Source organism: Trachemys scripta, chromosome 25 (assembly GCF_013100865.1).
Source record: "Trachemys scripta elegans isolate TJP31775 chromosome 25, CAS_Tse_1.0, whole genome shotgun sequence".
Taxonomy (NCBI): domain Eukaryota; kingdom Metazoa; phylum Chordata; order Testudines; family Emydidae; genus Trachemys; species Trachemys scripta.
In genome coordinates, this window is record NC_048322.1 from 1,755,343 (window position 1) to 1,780,337 (window position 24,995).

The following is a 24,995-nucleotide window of genomic DNA, read 5'->3' on the forward strand; positions in this document are numbered from 1 at the left end:
CTCACGCCCCCAGCCTTCTGCCCTGTACCCCCCACACCCCTCCAGCCCTCTGCCCTGACCTCTGAAGCCCCCCACACCCCCAGCCTTCTGCCCTGACCTTTGAAGCCCCCCACACCCACCCTTCTGGGGGTGTGGGGGGCTTCAGAGGTCAGGGCCCACTCGGCCCACTGCCGGCCTAGGTGAACAGAACGCCAGGCTGGCAGCGACCTGAGCAGGCTGGTGGCGTAAGATCAGCATTTTAATTTAATTTTAAATGAAGCTTCTTAAATATTTTGAAAACCTTGTTTACTTTACAAACAACAGTAGTTTAGTTATATAATATATAGACTTATAGAGAGAGACCTTCTAAAAAACGTTAAAATGTATTACCGGCACACGAAACCTTAAATTAAAGTAAATAAATGAAGACTCAGCACAACGTTTCTTAAAGGTTGCCTACCCCTGCTCTAGTACATAAGAACGGCCACACTGGGTCAGACCAAAGGTCTATCTAGCCCAATATCCTGTCTTCTGACAGTGGCCAATGTCATGTGTCCCAGAGGGAATGAACAGAACAGGTAATCATCAAGTGATTAATTTCCTGTCACCCATTCCCAGCTTATGGCAAAAAGAGGTTAGGGACAGCATCCCTGCCCATCCTAGCTAATAGCCATTGATGCACCTGTCCTCCATGAATTTATCATGTTATTTTTTTGAACCCTGTCTTGGCCTTCACAACATCCTTTGTTAAAGAGTTACACAGGTTGACTGTGCGTTGTGTGATGAAATAATTCCTTTTGTTTGTGTTAAACCTGCTGCCTATTAATTTCATTTGGTGATTCCTAGTCCTTGTGTTATGAAAAGGAGTAAATAACACTACCTTATTTACTTTCTTCACACCAGTCATGATTTTATAGACCTCTTTCATACCCCCCTTCATCTCTTTTTCCAAGCTGAAAAGTCCCAGACTTTTTAATCTCTCCACATACAGAAGCTGTTCCATACTCCTAATCATTTTTTTGCCCTTTTCTGAACCCCTTCCAATTCCAATATATCTTTTTTGAGATGGGCTGACCACATCTACACGCAGTGTTCAAGAAGTGGGCGTACCACGGATTTATATAAAGGCAATATGATATTTTCTGTCTTATTATCTATCCCTTTCTTAATGATTCCCAACATTCCGTTTTTTGGTTTTTTTTTTGACTGCCTCTGCAACTTGAGTGGATGTTTTCAGAGAACTATCCACAGTGACTCCAAGATCCTGTTCTTGAGTGGAAACAGTTAATTTAGACCCCATCATTTTATATGTATAGCTGGGATTATGTTTTCCAATGGGCTGCAATATGTGCTATCCTGACATCTAGCACTGCTGAGATGCTGCATTCAGTGATGTCCCTGCCCTTCCTGTTCCCTTTCTCCACTGAACCCCACCAGCTCATGCTTACTGTTCCCAGCTTCCTCAGGACTCTCTCATTGTCTCTGGACCTGTCTGTCAGCAAGAAGCAGTTCCAGGGAGTCTTGCCCTCTGTCTGGAGTCTTTGATTTCTGGGACATGGATTTACTTTCTCTGTGTTTTAGGAGCCTCTTTGAAATTGAGTGTCTGTGACATTAACCACAGTACAATCTGGACAGTTGAACAGCTGTGTCCCCTCAGTTCCCCAAGCTGGGGTGCCTTTTCCACTGCTTTACTGTGAGAATAGCCACTCCTGGGCAGTTAACACACAGTCTCCAGCATGTAACTTGCTCCCAGCTACACAGTATAGAGTCCTTCTAATTAACGACTCACGAATTACAGTACACCACAGGAGAACTCCAGAAAATTCTCTGGTCCCAGACTTCCCCCAGAAATGTGCATCTTGCATTGTCCAGCATACTACTGAACAACGCAAGCTCATATGAAGTCTGTAATTTCGTCGGTGGAAAATGACATGCGCCAGCCTTGTTATTCCAAATGGAGTTTCCAACCCGCTTTAATCCAAACACACTGGTTAGATAAACAATAAACCAAGATTGTTAACTACTGGGAAAAAAAGATTTCAAGTGACTAAGGGGAATGAGGCATAAAAGTCAGAATTGGTTACAAAAGAAATGCTAGATAAAACAAAAACTAACGTCTAAGTTAACAAGCTAAAAGGGATTCAAAGCTAATGTTTCTCTCACCATATGCTGAGACAGGTTGGCTTTCCTTTCAGCCAGGACTCTCCTAACCCACCCCTGTTGCCTAAGTTCAGCTCTTCAGGAGTTATCATGAGCAGAGGGAAAGAGAGAGTCTCAAGTATTTTCCTCACCTTTTTATAATTCAGTCCTTTGTGCTAGAAACAACTTCAGTTCTCAGCTGAGTCATGGTGACAGGCTGTCTGTTGTAGACATGAGCTTCAAGTGTTGTCACGGACTCACAGACCGTGCCCACTCTTGGCCCCGTGCGGTCCGTGGGGGGTGCCCCTTTCAGTGAGACAGCCCTTCTCGGGGGTCCACTCTCTCTCAGGATCAGGCCCCTCCACCTCTCTGAGCCTTAGCACGTCTGTCTCTGCCATGGGCCCCCTCAGGGAGTTCATTCGCTCTGGACCCCCCGGGGCCTCCACCCCCCGAAGGGGTTGATGCAACCCTGTTCTCTAGACCAGAGTGACTCTCAGCCAGCATAAAACAGGAGGGTTTATTGAGCGTTGAACATAGCACAGGAAGCTCTCTGACCCTCAGGCCTGGCCTCCATCATCACAGCACATCCAAGTCTCTCCCTGCATCCAGGTGGACTCTGCCTGCTCCCCCTCTCCAGCCCCGAGCCCCCCTGCTTCCCAGCTGGGCATTTGATATCACCGGCCCCAGGCCCGTCCTCTGTCCATTGTCTTCTCTCCAGGTAAACAGGGTCACCTCGGCCTCCTGTCCTCTGGCCCCCTCTGGCTGGAACTGGCTGGTTAGGTCATGGGGTCCCCTCTTCACAGCCCATTGTCCTCCCACTGGCCAGAACCGGCTGCGACTCCTGAGCTGGGTCTCCGTCCTCCAGGCCATCAGCTGGGGTCCCAAGTTCCCTCTCTGGTCCTCTGTACCAACAAACTCCCTCTCCCCTCACCTTGTTAAACCAGTAACACCCAGGGATACTGAGTCCCACTCCCTCTGCATGCAAACCATTGGAAAACCACGAAAAAATTTAAAAAATCCCCCACTTCGTCACAAGTGTTCCCTGTGATGGAATGGAAATGTCTTCTTCACACCCACCCCCTGCCGGAGAATGGCTATTTGACCAGCTATTTGTCTTGCTGTCTCTGAGGAACTGGTCTGTGGGTGTTCCCCAGAATTGTGACTTTTTCAGTAATGTCATGAGATTTTACTGTATGATTTTACACACAGTGTTGCTACACATTTTTAACAGGAGAATAATAATCAGTAATTGTGTTTTCAAATGATACCTCACAAGCCATACTATGTACAAAATTGGTCATAATTTTCTAGAAGAGTGAACACAGGGGTACAGACTGACACAGTGTCTGTCTGTGTGTGTTCCCAGCAGATATGTGGGTATTTCAATCCCTCATAAGCAGAGTGTTCAGCATCTTCAAGGACCTGAGGAGCTGGTCCTGGGAATTCACTGGTTTACTAAGTGTGACACTGTATGGAATTGTGAGATACTTTGTTACTGTTATTTTATTATTAATACCAATATGATAAAATTGCAATGCATCGTGCTAGTTATGCCATGTAAGGTGTCAGTGAAAATGTTATAATTTTCCAACTATGATAATTTTGTTTCTATGTTTCTAGCACCTTTGTATTGTGAGTTATAGATAGATATGTAGGGTGTATCCGTATTCCAGACTTGTGCAGCGTTTCTGGGTGACATCCCCAGACATATTGGCATCAGCGCTGCTAGCCTGTTCGATGGCCCATCCAGGGTCATCAGCTGTACAATGAACCCATGGAAAGGACTAAGAGTATACACCTATTGAGTCAGCAAGACATGCAGGGGTATGCCTGTGTCACGGAGTGTGGGGGAGTCAGGGCCCTGCACCCCCACTTCCTGCGATTCACCGTGACTCTCAGCCAGCCAGTAAAATGGAAGGTTTATTAGACAACAGGAAGACAGTTTCAAACAGAGCTTGTAGGTACAACCAGCACCCCTCAATCCGGTCCCCCTGGGGTGGGGGCAAGGAGCTTAGACCCCAGCCTTGAGGTTCCCTCTACTTCCCCAGACTGCTCCAAACTGAAAACTCCGTCCAGCAGTCTCACCCAGCCTTCCCCCGGCTCCTCCTCCAGCCTTTGTCCAGTTTCCCGGGCAAAGGTGTCACCTGGCCCCAACCCCCCTCCTGGCTCAGGTTACAGGCTCAGGTATCATCCCTCAAGTGAAGTCACCCTCTGCTATCCCATCCCCATTCACAGACAGTCCCAGTAAAACTCCCTTGCGATATTCCCAGGTCAATCTGCCCCGCTCCCTACTGTGTCACATCTCTCCCCCCTTCGAGACTGAACTGAGTGGGGTCACTCTGACCAGTAACCTGGGGAAGTTCAGTGCCCCCTCTCCGGGACAACGCATCCGCTATCATGTTGGCACCCCGCTTCACATGGACCACATCCATATTATAATCTTGCAGGAGCAGGCTCCACCTCAGGAGCTTGGCATTGGCTCCTTTCATCTGGTGGAGCCAGATTGACCCGTCCTTTTTGGGGACCAGCACCACCAGCGAGGCCCAAAGGCTGGAAGATGGCTGGATCACCCCCAAAGCCAGCACGTCACTGCCCTCTCTTTCCAGGTCCTGAGCAGTTTTCCGTGTGACTTGGCAGGAGAAGCATCTTATAGGGAAGAGGTCAGCAACCTTTCAGAAGTGGTGTAATGAGTCTTCATTTATTCACTCTGATTTAAGTTTTCATGTGCCAGTAATACATTTTAACATTTTTAGAAGGTATCTTTCTATGAGTCTATAATATATAACTAAACCATTGTTGTATGTAAAGTAAATAAGGTTTTTAAAATGTTTAAGAAGCTTCATTTAAAATTAAATTAAAATGCAGAGCCCCCCGACCAGTGGCCAGGACCTGGGCAGTGTGAGTGCCGCTGAAAATCAGCTTGCATGCTGCCTTTGGCACGCATGCCATAGGTTGCCTACCCCTGTTTTGGGGGATGCGATCCTGTCTCCACCCGGTGAACAAGTCAGATTAGTGCGTCCAGGCTGGTTGGAAAACAGCTGTTGGTACAGATGCCGCACCCCCCGATCTCAGCTTGCTGGGCAGGGGTTAGCCGATCAGAGAGGGGAATTGTTTCCGGGGGGAGCCAGCTCTTGTCCCAGGGAATAGATCTACTTAAGGGTCATCTCCCTGCTCCTTCCAATGTCCACACATGGCCCACACCACATTCCCCCTGTCATAATATGGCTTCATCATATTGACATGGTACACTTGGCGATGGTGTTCCCGGTTAGACAGTTCCACCACATAGTTTACCTCATTTAGTTGCTTGACAACCTTGAAGGACCAGTAGTTGGTTTTTTCTCACGGGGATGAGAACTATCACCTGATCCCCAGTGGCCCTCGCCGTGCGGTCATACCTCCTCCTTCCTCTGGGTTCTGGCCAGATTCTCCTTGGCCAGGCCCATGCGTTCAGCAAGTCTTTCTTGGAATGTCAGGACATACTTTACCACTGTTTCTCCATCAGTAGTGGCCTTCCCCTCCCATTCATCTCTCATCAGGTCCAGGGCCCCCTTACCCTCCTTCCATATAACCATTCGAAAGGCACAAACCCAGTAGACTCCTGGGGCACTTCCCTGTACGCGAATAGAAGGTTAGGTAAGTACTTGTCCCAATCCTGCAGGTGCTGGTTCATAAAGGTTTTCAGCATCATCTTTAACATTCCATTGAACCTCTCCATCAGCCCGTTGGATTGGGGGTGATATGCTGAGGCTCAGCTGTGCTGGACCCCACATTTTTCCCACAGGCACCAGAGCAGGGCCGACATGAAGTTGGATCCTTGGTCTGTCAAGACTTCCTTGGGGAACCCCACTCAGCTGAAAATGGTCAGCAGTGCATCTGCCACGGTGTCTGCTTCAATAGAAGATAAGGGCACTGCCTTGGGGTAGCAAGTAGTGAAATTTACCACCACCAGAATGTACTTCTTTCCTGACTAGGTCATCTTGCTGAGAGGCCCCATTATGTCCATAGCCACCTTCTGGAAAGGCTCCTCTGCGATGGGCAAAGGTCTCAAAGCCGCTTTCCCCTTGTCCCGGGCCTTCCCCACCCTCTGACAGAGGTCACAGGATCGGTAATACTGATGAACAGTGGTAAAGACCCCAGGCCAGTAAAAGTTCTGTAGCAGCCTCTGCCCGGTGCGCTGGATTCCCTGGTGCCCTGAGCAAGGGATGTCATGGGCCAAGTACAGTAGGTTGCGGCGATACTTCTGTGAGACCACCAGCTGCCTCCGGATCCCCCATGACTTCATTTCCCCTGGGGGAGCTGGGTCTGAGCCTTGTCCCTGGGCACTTCCTCCCCACTGGGCTAGGGTCCTGTGCCTCTGGTAAGGTACCCTTCCCAAGGTCATAGTGCCCTTCACTGGCTCTGGCTATGGGTCATGACTAGGGCATTCTGGGAGTTGCTTGGCTATTCTAGGCCCCCCAGCCCCCCATCAACACCTCAGTGGGCAAATGGTGGTGCACCTCCATGTCCTTGGGGCCCTCGGCCCCCCATTTCAGATGTACCCTCACTATGGGCACCTTGAATGGGGTCCTTCCCACACCCGTCAGGGTGAGATAGGTGTTGGGCACCACACAGTCTGGGGCCACCACCTCGGGCTGGGCCATCGTCACCTCAGTGCCTGTATCCCAGTATCCATTGACTCTCCTCCATCCACCTCCAGGGGAACAAGGCACTCACTCCACAGGGACAGCCCTGCGCCCACCCTATAAACTGAGACCCTTGAGTCTGGAGCATCCAGCCCCCCAGAGAAGCTAGTCTGGGAAACTCCTCCTTTCTGAGCAGTTGGTATGCTGCCATCCCCCCTTGCCTGGGAAGCCTGCCCCTCATCCAGCTGGGTTCCTACCCAGTTAACCCTGTGCGGGTTCAATCTGCCCAGTCTGTCCTTGACCCTGGGGCACTGGGTCTGTATGTGGCCTCTCTGGTCACAGTAATAGCAGCTGATGTCTCGTTGGTCCCCTCGAGCCGGTTGGTTGGTCCTGACACTGGATGTTCCCCTTGGGAGGGTGTTTTCCATATTCCCCCATTGGGAGGTCCCAGGGTGACTCTCTCTTGGCATTGTGGCAGGCCTGTTCTTTTGGGACTTCTCCCTGCCACCCCCTGACCGGCTGTTCACAAACTCATCGGCCAGCTGCCCTGCACGTCGCGGGTCCTCTGGCTTTTCGGCCACCAACCATAGCATCGGGTTGGATGGGCACTGTTCATACAGTTGCTCCAGTACAATCAGGTTAAGTAGGTCCTTAGTTTGGGTCCCATCTGCCCACTTGTGGACGTATCCCTGCATCCGGAGGGCCAGTTCTAGATATATGACTTCAGGGGTTTTACACTCACTCCGGAACCTTTTCCAGTACATCTCAGGAGTCAGCCCAAACTCGTGTAGCAGGGCTTTTTTGAACAGTTCAGAGTCCCCTGTCTCCGCCCCTCTCATTCGACTATACATCCCTATGGCTTTGTGGTCCAGTAAGGGGGTGAGAAACTGGAGCCTGTCTGCAGGGTCAACCATGTGCAGCTCACAGGCGTTCTCAAAGGCATTGAGGAAGTCATCTATGTCCTCCTTACACATGCCATCTACATCCTCCTTATGCCGGGCCAGGACACACTTATCAAATCTCCATGCAGTCCTGGGTCCCTCATCACTCACCGCAGCTGCGGGCTTGCTGCTCCTCAGCCTTGCTGACTCCAGCTCATGCTGTCTCTGTCTCTCTTCATGCTGTCTCTGTTTCTCTTTCTCCTCCAACTCATGCTGTCTCTGCTTCTCTTTCTCTGCAAGTTCCTGCTGCTTCAACTCCATCTCTTTCAGTTTTATCTCCCTTTCCCATTCCAGCCACTACAGCTCCAGGGATGGGGAGCTCCACAGGGAGGATCCCCTGCTGGCTGCAGGGGTCACAGCGCCCTTGGTATTCGCTGGGCTCCTCCCAGCCCTTTCCCTAGGAATAGGTAGGAGGGGTCCCGGGATGCCCTCGGCAGCTATCTGACCCCTCCCAGCTGGGACAGACACTGGTGTCCACCCTGCATCTGCTGGGCTGCTTCCCTCAGAGACTGAGAGGGACCGGGTCCTCCGACCAATCCTCCTCCTCCAGCTGGGCAATCAGCTGTTCTTTGGTGAGCCTCCCAATGCACAGCCCCCTCTGCTTGCACAGCTAAACCAGATCACTCTTAAGGCGTTTCTTCTACATCTTCCCACTGGCCACTCGCAGGCCTGTGTGCTCTCAGCTCCCCACGGTTTCCAGGAGGAACCCCTAATGTGCCAGCCCTTTTCCAGATCACCACCTCTCTCCCAGGGTCAAGCTGCAGACTCCTTCGCCCCTGATCCTGCTCACCACAGTCCCCAGGGTGACCCAGTTACTGCAACAGTCTTTCTTGCTGGTCACACACTCCCAGGGGCTAAGCATAGCTCCTCCACCCCCCGAAACCGCTCCTTTCTGAATCTTCAGCACACCTGGTCTCTGTCAATCCCCCTTCATTTTACTGCTCACCAGTCACTTACTGCAGGAAGCGCCTTCCACGGGGTGCAGTACATCCCACCTGCCACCAGTTGTCACGGAGTGTGGGGGAGTCAGGGCCCTGCACCCTCACTTCCTTTGATTCACCATGACTCTCAGCCAGCCAGCAAAATGGAAATCTATTAGACAACAGGAACACAGTCCCAAACAGAGCTTGTAGGTACAACCAGGACCCCTCAATCAGGTCCCTCGGGGGGGTGGGGGCAGGGAGCTTAGACCCCAGCCTTGGGGTTCCCTCTGCTTCCCCAGAGTGCTCCAAACAGAAAATCCCTTCCAGCAGTCTCACCCAGCCTTCCCCGGCTCCTCCTCCAGCCTTTGTCTAGTTTCCCGGGCAAAGGTGTCATGTGGCCCCAACCCCCCCCCCCCCCCCGGCTCAGGTTACAGGTTCAGGTATCATCCCTCAAGTGAAGTCACCCCCTGCTATCCCATCCCTAATGCAGATAGTTCCAGTAAAACTCCCCTGCAACATTCTCAGGTCAATCCGCCCCGCTCCCTACTGCGTCACAGCCTGTGTACTGAGAACTCCAAGGCTTTTCCATGCCATGTGCTGTGAATCTTGTGTTTGGGACACAGGAAGTAGAAGCTACAAGTCAAAAGGAATGTAAAGGGCAGCTGCATTATATCCATTTTGTCTTCAATCCCTCTGGAGCAACTTTTCTACAAACTGAAGCCTTGAACAAAGGACTGAATGACCCATCCAAACTGTGGATGTGTTTCAGATGGACTTTCAAGCCAGCAACTCACCAATACTGCTAAGAACCTGATATATAGATTTTGGAATGTATCTGACTGCTTTCCCATTTACCAACTTCTGTCTTTCTGTCTGTCTGTCTGTCTTTTATAATAAACCTTTAGTTTAGATGCTAAAGGACTGGTGGGCAACATAGTATTTTGTGTAAGATCCAAACCAATACTGACTTGGTGATGTGGCTGACCCTTTGGGATCAGAAGAACATTTTGTTTGTGAGCAGAGTTTTTAAGTAACTGTGACGAACTGGGACTGTTCTTAATGTGGTCTTTGAATGCTGACAGGGGAGTGTGGCTAGGATAGTCTGCATTGGGGGATGGGAGACTGACCCACGGAGAATACCTGAGCATGTAACATGAGAACCCAGGAAGGGGTTAGAGGCCAGGTGACACCTTTGCCCGGGAAACTGAACAAAGGCTGTGGGAGAGGTCGCTGAAGGGAGAGTCTGAGGAGCTGGTTTGTGAGGTGGCTGGGAGGCAGACGGGGCTCTGACCTCCCAAGGGGGCTGGGGTGCCCGAGGACCCCAAGATGGACCTAACTGAGGGGTATCCTGTTGTCTGTGCCTGCAAGACCTGTCTTGGACTGTGTCACTGTCATCTAAATAAACCTTCTGCTTTACTGGCTGGCTAAGAGTCATGGTGAATCGCAGGAAGCCGGGGGTGCAGGGCCCTGAGTTCCCCCACACTCCGTGACAGTAACTTCTAGCTGTATTGGACCTAGGTGCTGATTGGGAGTCAGAGAACTGGGATGCAATAAAGGGGGCCGTGTGATTTCTTTTTTTCAGCTTCTTGATAACCAGTGTGGGTGATCAGAAGCACAGTTTGTGACTGTTAACCACCAGATTTAGGAGCATCTGCTCTCCCTTTTTCAGCCTGCCCTGACCTGGGCATTTTCAGTGAGGCCTGCCCCAGGCACACCAGCTCACACTAAACACTGAAGTTAAATTAATAGAATGTTTTTTTATGACAAAGTCTTATGAAATCAACTGAACTCCTTTATTTCCTTTCATCTGAGCAGGGTTTCCAGTTTCCAAACCTGATGTGATCTCCCAGCTGGAACAAGGGAAAGAGTCATGGGTCCCAGACCTCCAGGGTTCAGAGGAAAGAGAGATCCTGAGAACTATCTGCACAGGTGAGGAAACATTAAACCAACTCAGAATCTGTAAGTGCCTGAAGGAAACATCTGGGATCCCCTACAAAGACCTTGGGAGGTCTCTTAGTTCATTATTGTCCCTAGCAGGGGAAATATCCCCAAGGTAAATATCGCTCATGGCTTCCTGTAGATCCTAGCAGACACCAAGCAGTAGCTTCCGCCCTTCCCCCTGTGAATTTGGATGGGATGTGAAGGCCAAATTGATCCCCTCCTCTCTCCTATTTGTGTTATGCTTATAATAAGCACACGGGATCTTTTTCAGGGGAAAAGGCAATATGTTGCGTTTATTGAAGAAACAACAATTAGCATATGCATTCAATCACACCACACACATACACTGTCCTGCCAGTCAATGTTACAGTTACCAGTCCAGAATCCAGCTAGATTGATCACACGTAGGAAGAGCCGGGTTCTGTTGGTTGCAACATGATTCTCTGGGGAAGTCTTGGCAGGATGAACCCAAAGTTTCATGGCAAGGCCCCCTGTTTATATAGTGATTTTCCTTCATTGTGACCAATGAGTTTTGCACCGTCATGCTGTAATCAATTGTTGTTTGATGAGTGCTTGTTTTCTTAAATTGTCCTTCTCATCCTTTATCTTTTTCTTTCATCAAGTTCCTCAAGGAGTTATCCCATGCTGGTTTTGATCAGAGCTGTCTTGTCCCCATTGATAGGTGCCTGTCTCATCTTTAGAGTCATCAATCTGTCGTCCTTTGACATTTCAGTAGGGGTGTGCTGCAGCCTCCTGGTGCCCTTGCGTCTGTCTTCGGTTCCTCCCTCATACATCTGGTTCAGCGATGGCCTTCACACTTACCGCTTAACACATACATTCCTCATTCACACACAAAACAGAATTAATTTACACACAACATTTTGAACAGGAACATCAAGTTGCAATGCAGAAGAAAACAATCACGGCATTCTTTTACTTATTTAAAAATGTTAAACCTACAACAAATTGGTGACCCTCAAAGCTCTGTTACTGCCTTGAAATCAGTCCAGTCACAGATTCTGGCTGTTGTATCTCTACCCATTGGCCCATAAAGCCATTCCTTTCTGTTGTTCAAAAAGGGTGGCTGCCAGGATATGATCAAATCCTACACCAATACATTTAATACATGCTACATTCTTGTTCTTTATCCTTCATTCTAAATTATATAAAATACAAACATAAGATCCTACTACTACATTTGGGGGAAGAGTTTGCAGGAGTTCAGTTCCTGATTTTTATTTGACGTCTCTTTAGCACTTGTTTTGGTTTGGCCTTCCCCTTTCCATCCCTGTTTGAGGTTTCTGTCTCTATCACAGCAGGTGATGCAATGGTATGTGAGAAAGAGGAGGAGAATTCTCAGCAGGAAAATGTTGAGCAAGTGGATAAACACAGAGAACTATCGCAAAGATCAAAAAGCAATGTATCCAGGAGTCATGAGCAGGGACAATCCTGTGAGATTCAGCACAAACCTGAAAGAGAGCATGGAAACCAGCCAGGGGAGAAAGTGGATAAATTTATTTCCAGTTGGAGAACTCAGAAGGACATCAAGGAAACCACAACACAGCAGGAAATCCTCAGGGGAAAGAGAAAAAATACATTCACTGAGTGTAGGAAAAACTTACGTGACTACTCAGCCCTTATAAAGCATCAGAGAATCCGCACAGGGGCAAGGCCCTATGAATGCAGCGAGTGTGGAAAATGCTTCACTAAGAGCTCAGCCCTTTCTGAACATCAGAGAATCCACACAGGGGAGAGGCCCTATGAATGCAGTGAGTGTGGGAAAAACTTCACTTACAGATCAGGCCTTTTTCTCCATCAGAGAATCCACACAGGGGAGAGGCCCTATGAATGCAGTGAGTGTGGGAAATGCTTCACTAGCAGCTCAGCCCTTTCTGAACATCAGAGAATTCACAAAGGGGAGAGGCCCTATGAATGCAGTGAGTGTGGAAAAAACTTCACTCAGAGAGCTGGCCTTTTTCTCCATCAGATAAGTCACAGAGAGGAGAGGCCCTATGAATGCTATGAGTGTGGGAAAACCTTCAATCGCAGTTCGCACCTTATTAGGCACCAGAAAATCCATACAGGGGAGAGGCCCTATGAATGCATTGAGTGTGGGGAAAGCTTCACTAACAGCTCAGCCCTTTCTGAACATCAGAGAATCCACAGAGGGGACCGGCCCTATGAATGCAGTGAGTGTGGAAAAAAATTCACTCGCAGATCAGGCCTTTTTCAACATCAGAGAATCCACACAGGGGAGAGGCCCTATGAATGCAATGAGTGTGGGAAAAGTTTCACTAGCAAATCAGCCCTTTCTGAACATCAGAGAATCCACACAGGGGAGAGGCCCTATGAATGCAGTGAGTGTGGGAAAAACTTCACTCACAGATCAGGCCTTTCTGAACATCAGAGAATGCACACAGGAGAGAGGCCCTTTGAATGCCGTGACTGTGGAAAATGCTTCACTAGCAGATCAGTCCTTTCTAAACATCAGAGAATTCACACAGGGGAGAGGCCCTATGAATGCAGTGAATGTGGGAAAACCTTCATTCGCAGCTCGCACCTTATTAGGCATCAGAGAAGTCACACAAGAGAGAGGCCCTATGAATGCAGTGAGCAGGGGTGGCTCCAGGCACCAGCGCAGCAAGCATGTGCCTGGGACAGCAAGCTACGCGGGGTGGCCTGCCGGTCGCTGTGAGGGCAGCAGTCAGACGGCCTTCAGCGGCATGCCTGCGGGAGGTCCACCGGTCCCGTGGTTTCGGCAGCAGGCACGCGGAAGGCGCAGGACTGTGAGATCACCCGCAGAAACGCTGCCGAATCTGCGTGACCAGTGGAGCGTCCGCAGGCGTGCCGCCGAAGGCTGCCTGACTGCTGTGCTTGGGGTGGCAAAAATATAGAGCCGCCGCTGGCAGTGAGCGTGGAAAAAGCTTCACTAGCAGATCAGCCCTTTCTGAACATCGGAGAATCAATACAGGAGAGAGGCCCTATGAATGCCGTGAGTGTGGGAATACCTTCTCTTGGCACTCAGCCCATGTTAGCCATCAGAGAATCTGCAAGGGAGATCAACACCATAAAAATCTCTAGGGCTATCCATACTTTTTTCTTTAATACTTTTCCTGATTCCCACATAGTAACTTTCAAAGCTGTTTGAACTATTTGCAGCACCCTTATCCCTCAGCTTGTCCAGATGAGTGGCCCATTTTTCCTTTTGCAGTTCCCCCAGTTTTGAAGTGGGCTTATTTGTCCTATCAACTCCCTTGTCCCATGAGTAATTCCAGTGTACCCTTCCTATCAGGAGGCAGGGAGCATCACATTTATACCATTCCTCCTATTGCAAAGTTATTGTTAGAGTAAAGGACAGTTATCTGTTCCGTAACTGGCGTTCTTCAAGATGTGTTGCTCAGGTGTATTCCACTATAGGTGTGCGTGCTCGCCACGTGCACCGGTGCTGGAAGTTTTTCCCTTAGCAGTATCAGTAGTGGGGGAGCACCGCTGCGACCCCTGGAGTGGCGCCGGTATATCGTGCCATAAAGGGGGCTGCGTGTTCCCCCCCACCCTCAGTTCCTTCTTGCCAGACAACTCCGACAGAGGGGAAGGCGGGTGGGACGTAGAATACACTTGAGCAACACATCTCGAAGAACGCTCGTTACGGAACAGGTAACTGTCCTTTCTTCTTTGAGTGATTGCTCATGTGTATTCCACTATAGGTGACTCCATGCTATCCCTGATGGAGGCAGATAGGAGTTTGAAGTGTAAAAAAATTTTTAGGGGTTACCCGGGCTGAGCACCGCCCTACCAAACCCGGCGTCATCCCTTGTCTGGGAGACGATCACATAGTGCGATGAGAAAGTGTGGACAGAGGACCACGTAGCAGCCCTACAAATGTCCTGAATAGGGACATGAGCGACATAAGCCGCGGATCTCGACAAATGAGTCTTCACTACAGGAGGCGGGGGAACCCCTGCCAGGTCATAACAGATGCGAATGCACAAAGTGATCCAGTGGGAGATCCGCTGGGTGGAGACCGGTCGCCCCCTCATGCGCTCAGCCGAAGCAACGAAAAGCTGGGGGGACCTTCTAAATGGCCTCGTTCTGTCCAGGTAAAAGGCCAGCGCTCTGCTCACGTCTAACATGTGCAGGCAGCGTTCCTTGTTGGAGGAATGGGGCTTAGGACAGAGGATTGGGAGGAAAATATCCTGATCCATATGGAAAGCCGAGACCATCTTCGGCAAAAAGGCAGGGTGAGGGCGGAGCTTAACCTTGTCTTTATGAAAGACCGTATAGGGCGGTTCAGAGGTCAGGGCCCTGAGCTCGGAGACCCGGCGGGCTGAGGTGATAGCCACTAAGAACGCCACCTTCCATGACAAGTGGGACCACGAACACGTGGCTAATGGCTCAAAGGGAGGCCCTGTGATATGGGAGAGTACCAGGTTTAGATCCCAGAGCGGGACCGGGGTTCTGGTGTAAGGGAATGCCCAATCTAATCCTTTCAGAAACCGGGACGTCATGTGATGGGAGAACACAGACAGGCCCTGCACCGGGGGATGGAAGGCTGAAATGGCTGCCAGGTGCACACTGATGGAGGAGGGTGCCAGGCCTTGGGTCCAAAGGGACAGGAGGTAATCGAGGACAAGCTGGCTAGGGACGGAAGAGGGAGAGAAACCTATCCCTCGCCCACACAGAGAATCTATACCACTTAGCCAGGTAGGTTCGCTGCGTGGAGGGTTTCCTACTTTCTAGCAGGACCCTTCTCACATCCTCAGAACACCTCCCCTCCTCCTCGTTCAACCACGAAGCAGCCAAGCTGTCAGATGGAGCGCGGCTAGGTTGGGATGGAGGAGGCGACCTTCCTCCTGGGAGAGAAAGTCCGGGCGTAGTGGGAGCCTGCAAGGAGGGGCCACTAAGAGTTGCAGCAGGGACCCGTACCAATGCTCACGGGCCCAATCCGGGGCTATGAGGATCATACTCGCCCCGTCTGACTTCATCTTTTGTAGGACCCTCTCTATTAAGGGGAAGGGTGGGAAGGCGTACAAGAGGGGCCCCGACCATGGGAGCAGGAATGCATCCGATATGGCCCCTTCGCCCTCTCCCATTCTGGAGCAGAATTGAGGACACTGTCGATTCTGGGTGGTGGTGAACAGATCTACCTGGGGAGCACCCACTGTAGGAAGATCCACCTGATCACCTCCTTGTGCAGGGACCACTCGTGTTGCTGGGAGAATACCCTGTTCAGGCGGTCTGCGAGCGTGTTGCTCTTGCCGGGCAGGTAAAAAGGCCCGAAGGAGTATACTGTGGGCTATACAAAACTCCCACAGGAGCTGGGCTTCCTGGCATAAGGCCTGGGAATGCGTGCCCCCCTGTTTGTTGATGTAGTACATGGCGGTCATGTTGTCCGTGAGGACTCTGACCACCTTCCCTTGTATGTGCTGGTGAAATGCCACACATGCCAGGCGTACGGCCCTGAGCTCCCTGACATTTATGTGCAGGGTTAGCTCCTCTGGTGACCACATACCCTGGGTCCTGAAATCCCCCATGTGGGCTCCCCAGCCCAGGTCCGAGGCGTCCGACACTAGATCTAGTGAGGGATGAGGCTCTCAGAAGGGGATACTGCAGAGCATGTTGCTCGGGAGGGACCACCAATGGAGGTCTGCCACCACCCTGGGCGGCACTGTGACAACCTTGTCCAGGCAGTCCCTGGCCTGGGAGTACCGGGAGGCCAGCCAAAGCTGGAGGGGTCTCATCCGAAGCCTGGCATGTCGCACCACATAGGTTCATGCTGCCATGTGGCCTAGTATTTGAAGGCACAGGCGTGCCGTGGTTATTGGAAAAGCTGTGATGGAGGCAATGAGAGCCTTGAGCGTCTCGAACCTGTCCTGTGGGAGAGAGGCCGTGGCTACTTGGGAATCTAGCAGTGCCCCTATGAATTGTATGCGCTGGACTGGAAGTAACGTGGATTTCTCCTTGTTTACCAGTAGGCCTAGAGCCCCGCAGGTGTCTAGCAGGAACTTCATCTGCTGCTGCACCAGAGTGCGAGACCAGCCCTTGAGCAGCCAGTCATCGAGGTAGGGGAAGATCTGCAGCCCTTGCCTCCTGAGGTGGGCCGCCACCACTGCCATACACTTTGTAAATACCCTGGGGGCAGTAGAAAGGCCAAAGGGGAGGACTGTAAATTGGAAGTGGTCCTGACCCACCAGGAAACAGAGGTAGCACCTGTGACCCTCGAAAATGTGGATGTGAAAGTATGCATCCTGGAGGTCCAGCACAGTAAACCAATCCCCCTGGTCTAGGGATGGAATAATAGAGGCCAGGGACACCATGCAGAATTTGCAGTGCACGAGAAACTGGTTGAGGTTCCGCAGGTCAAGGATGGGCCGAAGCCCACCCTTTGCCTTGGGGATGAGGAAATACCTGGAGTAAAAACCCTTTCCCTGGTATTCCCGAGGTACTCATTCTACTGCTCCCAGAAAGAGGAGGCGCTCTACTTCCTGGTAAAGAAGTAAGGCATGCTCCAGGGACCCATCGGGCTGCCCGGAGGGGGAACAAGTGGGAGGGGCTGAAACAAACTGCAGCTTGTATCCTTGGCAGATGGTACTGAGGACCCATTGGTCCGACATGATATGGGACCACTGCAGTCAGAAGTCCGATAAATGGTTTAGAAAAGGTAACTTTATTAACTGGGTGGGGGGTACACTGGCAACAGGCCCAGTGACCCCCCTCAACAAGTCAAAAACACCATTTTCCCTGCTGTTTGGCCTTCGAGGTCCCCAGCTGTGGGGCCGAGTGGGATTAGCGTTGGGACCGACGTCTTTGATCCCTCTGCCACTTAGGCGGGGGTTCATATCTGCCCCTAGCGGAGCAGAGGGTTGAGGCCTGGGTTTGTCCTTAGCAGGCGGGACGTAGAGGCCTAGCATCTCCAGGGTGGTACGGGAGTCCTTCATCCCATGCAGACAGGTGTCTGTCTGGTCCACGAAAAGGGCCTTGCCATCAAATGGCAGGTCCTGCATTATGGACTGGGATTCTGATGACAACCCTGAAAGTGAGAGCCATGCCGCCCGTTGCATGGAGACAGCGGTCACCATCAAATGAGCGGCTGTGTCTACAGCATCCGAAGCTGCCTGGAGAGCCGCTTTGGTGGCGGTCGCACCCTCCTCAACCAACGCTCTGAACTCCTTCACCTCCTTGTCAGGAATGAGGAGCTCAAATTTGGGGAGGGATCCCCACAGGTTAAACTCGTAGCGGCTCAGAAGCGCCTGATGGTTGGCCACTCTAAGCTGGAAACTCATTGACAAATAAACCTTTTTACCAAAGGCATCAAGTCTATGACCATCCTTGTCCTTTGGCGTGGGCGCGGGCTGGCCATTCCATTCACGGTGGTGGACCGATTCAACCACTAGGGAGTTTGGAGCTGGGTGGATATAAAGGTACTCGAGACCCCTTGCGGGGACAAAGTACTTCCTCTCGGCCTTCTTGGAAATAGGCCCAAGAGAGGGCGGGGTCTGCCAAAGGCCAGTGGTGATGTTGGCAACTCCCTGATGGAAAGGGAGCGCCACACGCCCCGGTACTGAGGAGGCGAGGACATTGAAGAGGGTGTCAGCGGGCTCCTCCATCTCCTCAGCCCAGAGCTCGAGGTTGGCTGCCACCCTCCGAAGCAGCTCTTGGTGGGCTTTAAAGTTCTCCTGGGAAGAAGGAGGCGGTACCAGAACCGAATCGCCTTGCGCCGAAGGGGTGGGCGGCGCGGCGCCTTCAGTGGCTAACGGCACCATGGGCTCCCCGTCTGGATTCAGTGCCGGAGTCGGTGCCGGGGGTTTGGCGCCCATGAATTGATCTCGGTGCCGTGAAGGTGACGCGGGTTGGCACTGAGAAGCTCCAGCCACAGAGTGAGGGCCTGGCTGCGCAGGTGCCTGAGGCCACGGTGCCCACTGGCACCACTGTCCCTGCCAGGGCACGGCCTGGAGCAGAGGTGCATCGGGCGCCGGCAGGACAGGTTGGTCCTGTGATGCGGTGCGGCCCTGTGAGAGACAGCTGTGCGCCGATGCCGAGGTGCAGGAGGAGCGCACGGTGCTGTAAGAGCGGCTGGAGCAGTCCCGATCGTGACGACTCCTTCTCCGAGACTTTGACCTAGAGGAGGTCGAGACATATATGTCCGAGGAGCTGTCCCTGGATTCATTGCGGCGCCTGTGGCCACGGTGGCTCGGTGCTGGGGACCCTCGGGACGCGCAACAAGCATGGCATCTGTGACAGCGGGCGCCCGAGTAGGAGCATCGGTGCCGACGGCATCGCGACCTGTCCCTCTCGGACTCGCTGGAAGAGGAACGGCGCTGTCTCTTGCCTTCTCCTCGATGGCACTCGAGGCCAGAGGAGTGGGATCCGCTCTTGGAAGAATCCACACGCGGAGTCGACGTGGGGCTCTAATAGGCACCGCGACCCGGGAAGGTGCCTCGGCCTCCGACACCTCCGGGGAGTGCTGATGGGCGCCCAAAGGCGGCTTTCCACAGGATCGGGGACCCGACTGCGGCGGTGCTCCCTAAACCGGAAGTGTCAGTATATCGTGCGCGGCCTGAGCTGCCTCCAGCATCGAAGGCAGGCATAGCGCTGGTGAGGCTCGCACGGACAGGACTGGACTACTCTGCTCAGCGCGAGTTGGAGCTCTCTGTCCCAGTGGGGATCGTGGGCTGCCAAACTCGGTTCTGGCCTCACCCCTGTTCTTCTCCCGGCGCTGCTGAGACTTCCCTGGCTTCTTAGCTGGGGAGCCGTGCTGTGACGTTGACGGTGCTTCGCTGCGCACCAAGGACGCCGTGCCGGGTGCCGATTCAGAACGGCGCACCAGAGGCACCTCACCACGTGCCAACTCCATTAAAAGAGCCAGGAGTCAGATCTCATGCTCCTTCTTCATCTGTGGCTTGAAGGAGCGGCAGATCTTGCACTTCTCACTACCGTGAGACTCGCCCAGACAGCAAAGACACTGATTGTGAGGATCGCTTCTGGGCATAGAATTGCGACAGGAGTTGTACGACTTGAAGTCTGGGCCACAGGACGTGCCCCGAGCCAGGCACTCACGAAAGAAAGTTAAATAATGGAGAGAGATCAGTGAACCGGATACCACTAAGCTGGAGACGCTGCAGCTACACTAAGCTGGAGCAAGTTTCGACTACCTTCACTGGCGGCAAGAAGGAACTGAGGGTGGGGGAAGCACGCAGCCCCCTTTATGGTGCGATATACCAGCGCCACTCCAGGGGTCACAGCAGTGCTCCCCCACTATGGATACTGCTAAGGGAAAAACTTCCGGCACCGGTGCACGTGGCGAGCACGCACACCTATAGTGGAATACACATGAGCAATCACTCAAAGAAGAACCAATGATACAGATTGTATCATTGTCAGTTGTTCCCACATTGCTCTGGATTGTGCTGAACAGCAGTTATACTGGGAACTTTTCAAATTATATTTAAATTAAGAGGAGCAGGGGCAGGGAAAAAGTGTCATTTCAGCCTCTGTGACACTGGAAGGAGATGGAGTGACTCAGAGATTCCCTCCTTTCCCATCACTGCAGAACTGTTACCTTTTATCTGAGCCATGCAGAGTTTATCTTCATCACATTCTATCCATCCACTTCTCAAAGTGTCATGTGATGAAGAGTTCTCAGCTGTCTGTGCTTGGAGATGATACTTTGACTTTAATCCTATATCAGAGTTGCTATGACTGGAGATGAAAGTGTCAAAGACCTGGAAGGGAAATTCAAATGGATCCCAAGCACAGTGTGATCATTTGGAGTTTAAATCCCAAGTTCCATCTATTGGTAAAGCCACTTCTGGCAAGGTGGCTGTTCTGTCCCCCATTATGGGGATGTTAGGATACTAAAAATGTTGTAAATAGCATAACTGACTATTGAGACAGTGCTGAGTGAATCTGGTTTTAATGGATCAGAGGAGAATGTGATGGGAGAATCTCTTGTCCTGATTCTGAATAATCAGATGTAACCTGCTCTGGAATTTCACTTGACACTTTCATTGTCATGTATTCTCTCTCTCTCTGATGTGGGTTTCTATCTTTCCTGAAGTCTGTTTGCTCACCCAATTGGATATTAGTTCAGTTTGATAGGATGTAGTTCAGATTTATTGGAGAATTTAAGACACATGACCATTTGCTAAAGTCACCATTTCTCACTTCAGCTTTTATTTTCCCCAACCCCTCCATGATGATATGGAGACAGTTCAAGTGCAGTTCTGTCAACAGGCGAGAACTCTCCAAGTTACTGGACATGCTAACAAAGAAACAGCAGTGATTTAAAATCTCCACTCGGAAATGGTGAACAACAGCAGAACCCCAACTAACTGAGAGAAGTGCTTATGATCACAATGTAGTTCAGTTGTTTAAGTCAATATTGTCTCAGATGATCTGGGGAGAGAATTCCACATTAAGTGATTTTTTGAAGTAGGCAAAATGTCCATGTATTTGATTCCCAAATCATTTGTAACCCAGGCCCTACAGAAGAGCTCTCCTAGCTAATCCTATGTATGGGAAATGCTGCCCTTCACAACGCAGATGTTGAGGAAATTGAAGAGGGTTTTGTTGAATTTATCCTTTTTAGGTATAAATGTGTATAAAATGAAATCAGTGTTTGAAATCTAATAGCTGCAGAAAAATAGCTATTTTTGAATAGAAACTCCAGCTCTGATAACTAACAGAGATTCTGATCCAGCTCTGTATCCAGTCCCTTGCCTAGAACTGTGCCACCAAATTAAAGAAAAACTGGGCATGTTTTTGGAAGCCATTCCTTACTAACACTGCTGAGGTTTGGAGTGGTTTTGTAAAGGATTCTACTTCAGAGAAGTGTAAATTTACCCTAACCAAGGCCAAGGATTTGGAAAGAACTAGGGTTGAAAGAGTACACACCCAATTCTTGCTTTCCACCCCAGTAAAGGAAGCTATGGTGACCAATGACCCAAGAAAAATTGTTTGTACCACTGCATTTACTAGTTCAGTGTCACTGATTACACTTCCAAAGGATGCCAGGGTTAGAATGAGAACAATCATCCTTCACCGTTTGGATCCAAAGAGAGAGTGCTTCATAGGACATTCCTTTCCCATGGATCCCAAACTGGCTGCCTGATTGGGTAACAAGGACTTTCAGGCTGTAGAAATGATGGTAATCAATGAGGCAACGAATGTGTCAGGCTCCAATTTCAGACTTCTGAATACACGCCTGATTCTATGTTGTTTTTGTCTGACGCTATGGCTACACAATAAAGCTGATGTTGGCGCAGCTTCACCAGTGTAGCTGCACTGCTGTAGCACTGATGCTCTAAGCCAATGGGAGAGATCTCTCCCGTCTGACTTTATTACTCCAGCCCCTGCAAGCAGTGGTGGCTATGTTGGCAGGAGAAGCTGTCCTGCTGATGTAACGCCATCTATGCAGGGGGTTAGGGCTGTGTAACTACATTGCTCAGCTCTGTGGATTTTTCACACCCCTGAGCAATATAGTTATACCGATAAATGTTTTTAATGTAGATCAAACAGTTTTCTCTTGTGTTTTATCCATTTCCATCACTTCTCCTCTACCTCCTCTGACCTTGAAAGATTAAAAAGTGTGAAAAGAGAGGTATTTTTCCTCATGATACAAACATTCCCACATAGGAGACCCCTTCCATGAACACACATGGCAGAAGAACCAAAGATATATGAACTCATAGATGTGGGTGGGACCTACGTTGGGACAAACCACAACTTGAGCCAAGATTCAGTTGTTGACATTGGGGATTAAAAGAAAACTAACATATATGACAAGAATTTGTGATCTTTGAATATGTTAGTTTTACCAGTGAAAATGAAATTATAGATGAAGTTATTGATTAAGCATGAGATACTCGTGTGATAATCTGAATTATTTTGGAAAACTGAAAGTTGTCTTGTTTTTTTTGTTTTGTTTGTCATACAGGAAATTACAGCTAATCTTGAAAAGTTAGTTTGATTTAATTTACCCCCTGTAGTGTAAGGAGTTCTTGTAGAAAACCTCACTCCAAAGGTTGAGGTGGGAGAATGTGTGTGAGAGTGTATAAGAGAATATTGGTCCAGTGAAAACTACTCAAGGAGACAAGTTGTATAACTTTTTACCCACTTAGCCTGTAAGGGTCACTGACTTCCCCACTTCTCTAATTTGCAAAGGAAAGGCATGACATCTGTCACAGGATGTGTCCAGCAGGTAGGAAAGCTGTAGTCATCAACCATCAATATCAAGGAAAAGGCTGAAGTCCATTGCTTTTCATATCAAAAAGCCATCTAAAGGCTGGTCTACACTGAAAAGCTATGTTGACATAGCTACATTTCTCAGAGGTGTGAAAAATCCACTCCACTGAGAGAAGTAGTTAATGTGACCTGAGACGCAGTGTAGACAGTGTTAGGTTGTCAGAAGAATACTTTTAATGTTTGAAGTGTAGACATAGCCTTAGACAGATTGATCCCCTATTGGAAGCAAGTCATGACATCAATTCCAATTTTGACTCATCTCCCTGCATGTGAGAAAGCTACTAGTATGGAGGGCTGAGCCAGCTGTCCGATCGCCTGGTTCCTCAACTGTAGCTACAGCTCTTAGTACCCATCAATCCAAACACTGAGAGAAATGGAGAGTTCCAACCGTTGTCATTTTAGTATCTTATTGTTCCTTTCTCTATTTTTTTGTGCTGGCCTTTCTATTATATCAGAGTGTGACAGTATAGCTCAGGGCATGTGTGACAAAAACTCATTGGTGCCAATTGGCAAAGTGATCACTGTTGTTCACAAGCAACTCCTGTATCAGACCTGAGAAACTCACCACTCCTAATACACTGATTTTATTATATGTATTGAGGAAGCATAACAGTGAGATCTCTACTGAAAGCGTGTAAATTATTGATATTCCTAATCACTGAAAGAGGTGTGTATGAGTCATACTGAAGGAGTAATGTAAGTATGTGACGTCATGAGTGTAATATAATATCTCATTGAAAGATGACAGGGCCAGAAAGAGTTAATTAATTCACAGACTGACCTAACTCATGGGTGAACCTTAAGGACTGGTTAGGAAGATATGTAAATTAATAGAGCTTTGAAATGCAAGTCTGCATTGTTAGAGATCTCAAGGGTAGATGTTTTCTCAGGTCTTGTGATGTAAGCAAGCAAGTCTTGTCTATTGCTATAACTTTAATTCAAAGATCAAAAAAGGAATATTAACATTTATGATGATACTTGAATGAAATAGTATTATTGTCTATATGTCTCTTTGAAGGTTGTGGTAACCTGTATCTGAACTATTTAATGGATAGATTACCCTGTGCTAATTGCCAGGATGTTTGAGAGAAGGAGAGTTAAGCCTATTGTTTTTTCAGGCCAAAAGGCTGCTGGAAATGTATAAGAACCCTGGGACATGATCCTATTTCATCTCAGATCTGCTTTGGGTTTCAAGAGGGGGAAACCTTAAGCCACAAGGATTGAGATCCCCAGTCACTGACTGGAGCCACCCTGAATATGGACATTGGACTATAACCTATGGACTATATCTAAAAGGACTTTTGGCAACTACAGGATCACCTCTGCTATGTATCTGAACTTCAAGAATTGAATTCAAGTCTGTATGTATATTGATCTTTTAACCAACACTCACTCTCTTTTCTTTTTTAATAAATTTTAACTTAGTTAATAAGAATTGACTAATAGCATGTATTTTGGGTAAGATCTGAGTTATAATTGAACCTGGGTATATGGTTGATCCTTTGGGATTGGAAGAACCTTTTCTTTTATATGATAAGATAAGATTTTCAGTAATCATCATCATATGTGACAGGTGTGTCTGGATGGAAGCCTGAGGCTGGGTACTTTAAGGGAACTGCGTTGTTTGGACTTCTGAGTAATCAGTGAGGTACTAAAGAAGCTGTTTTGTGCTGGCTTGGTAAATCTAAGTATTGGAATATCCACCAGCTTTTGGGGTTTATCTGCCCCGTTTTGTTTGTAGTTCACCCTGATTGAGTGACCTCAGCGGGCTCCCATGGGCCCATCACAAAGTACATGGAAAATTATGCCCATATAGTATTGTCATGAAAATGAGTCGCTCCAATCATTGGTCTTAATGGGGACGCCCCATTCAAGTGGGAGGGAGTTGTCACCTCTCCCTTGCTAGCTAATTCCGCAATGTATTGCTCAATTGTCAAACTTTGCACCAACCCAGAAAAGCTAATGAAAAACTATTAAAGACAAACTATAGACATCGAAACCCTGTGGAAGTGAAAAGGACAAAATGACAATGAGGAGATCGTCCTTTCTGTGAATAAATACAAAAGACTGATTCAGTTTATAACAGGATAGAGAAAAACACTCAGGGTCCATTTACTAAGGAGATCCCTCATGAAAGGCAGGGCCCTGGCTCCTAGGGACTAGCAATCACTGCAATAGACTGAAATGTGAGGTGAGAACTTACTTAG

General features: G+C 49.5%; 2 protein-coding genes across 6 annotated transcripts in view; one reads left to right on the plus strand and one right to left on the minus strand.

Moving 5' to 3' along the window:
• LOC117870033 (zinc finger protein 256-like) overlaps positions 1 to 13,916 on the plus strand; it is a 26,857-nt gene extending 12,941 nt beyond the window's left edge. For 2 of the 3 annotated variants that reach the window (XM_034757211.1, XM_034757210.1), the window contains exons 2-3: positions 10,423 to 10,536; positions 11,865 to 13,916. In XM_034757211.1, the coding sequence (XP_034613102.1) occupies positions 11,876 to 13,243 (1,368 nt within the window). In that variant the 5' untranslated portion in view covers positions 10,423 to 10,536; positions 11,865 to 11,875 and the 3' untranslated portion in view covers positions 13,244 to 13,916. The remainder of the gene's footprint in view (positions 1 to 10,422; positions 10,537 to 11,864) is intronic. The other variant, XM_034757212.1, reaches the window with a different exon arrangement.
• The window catches only part of LOC117869996 (zinc finger protein 239-like), a 1,162,621-nt gene that overhangs the window by 1,072,553 nt on the left and 65,073 nt on the right, over positions 1 to 24,995 (minus strand). The window lies entirely within an intron of this gene.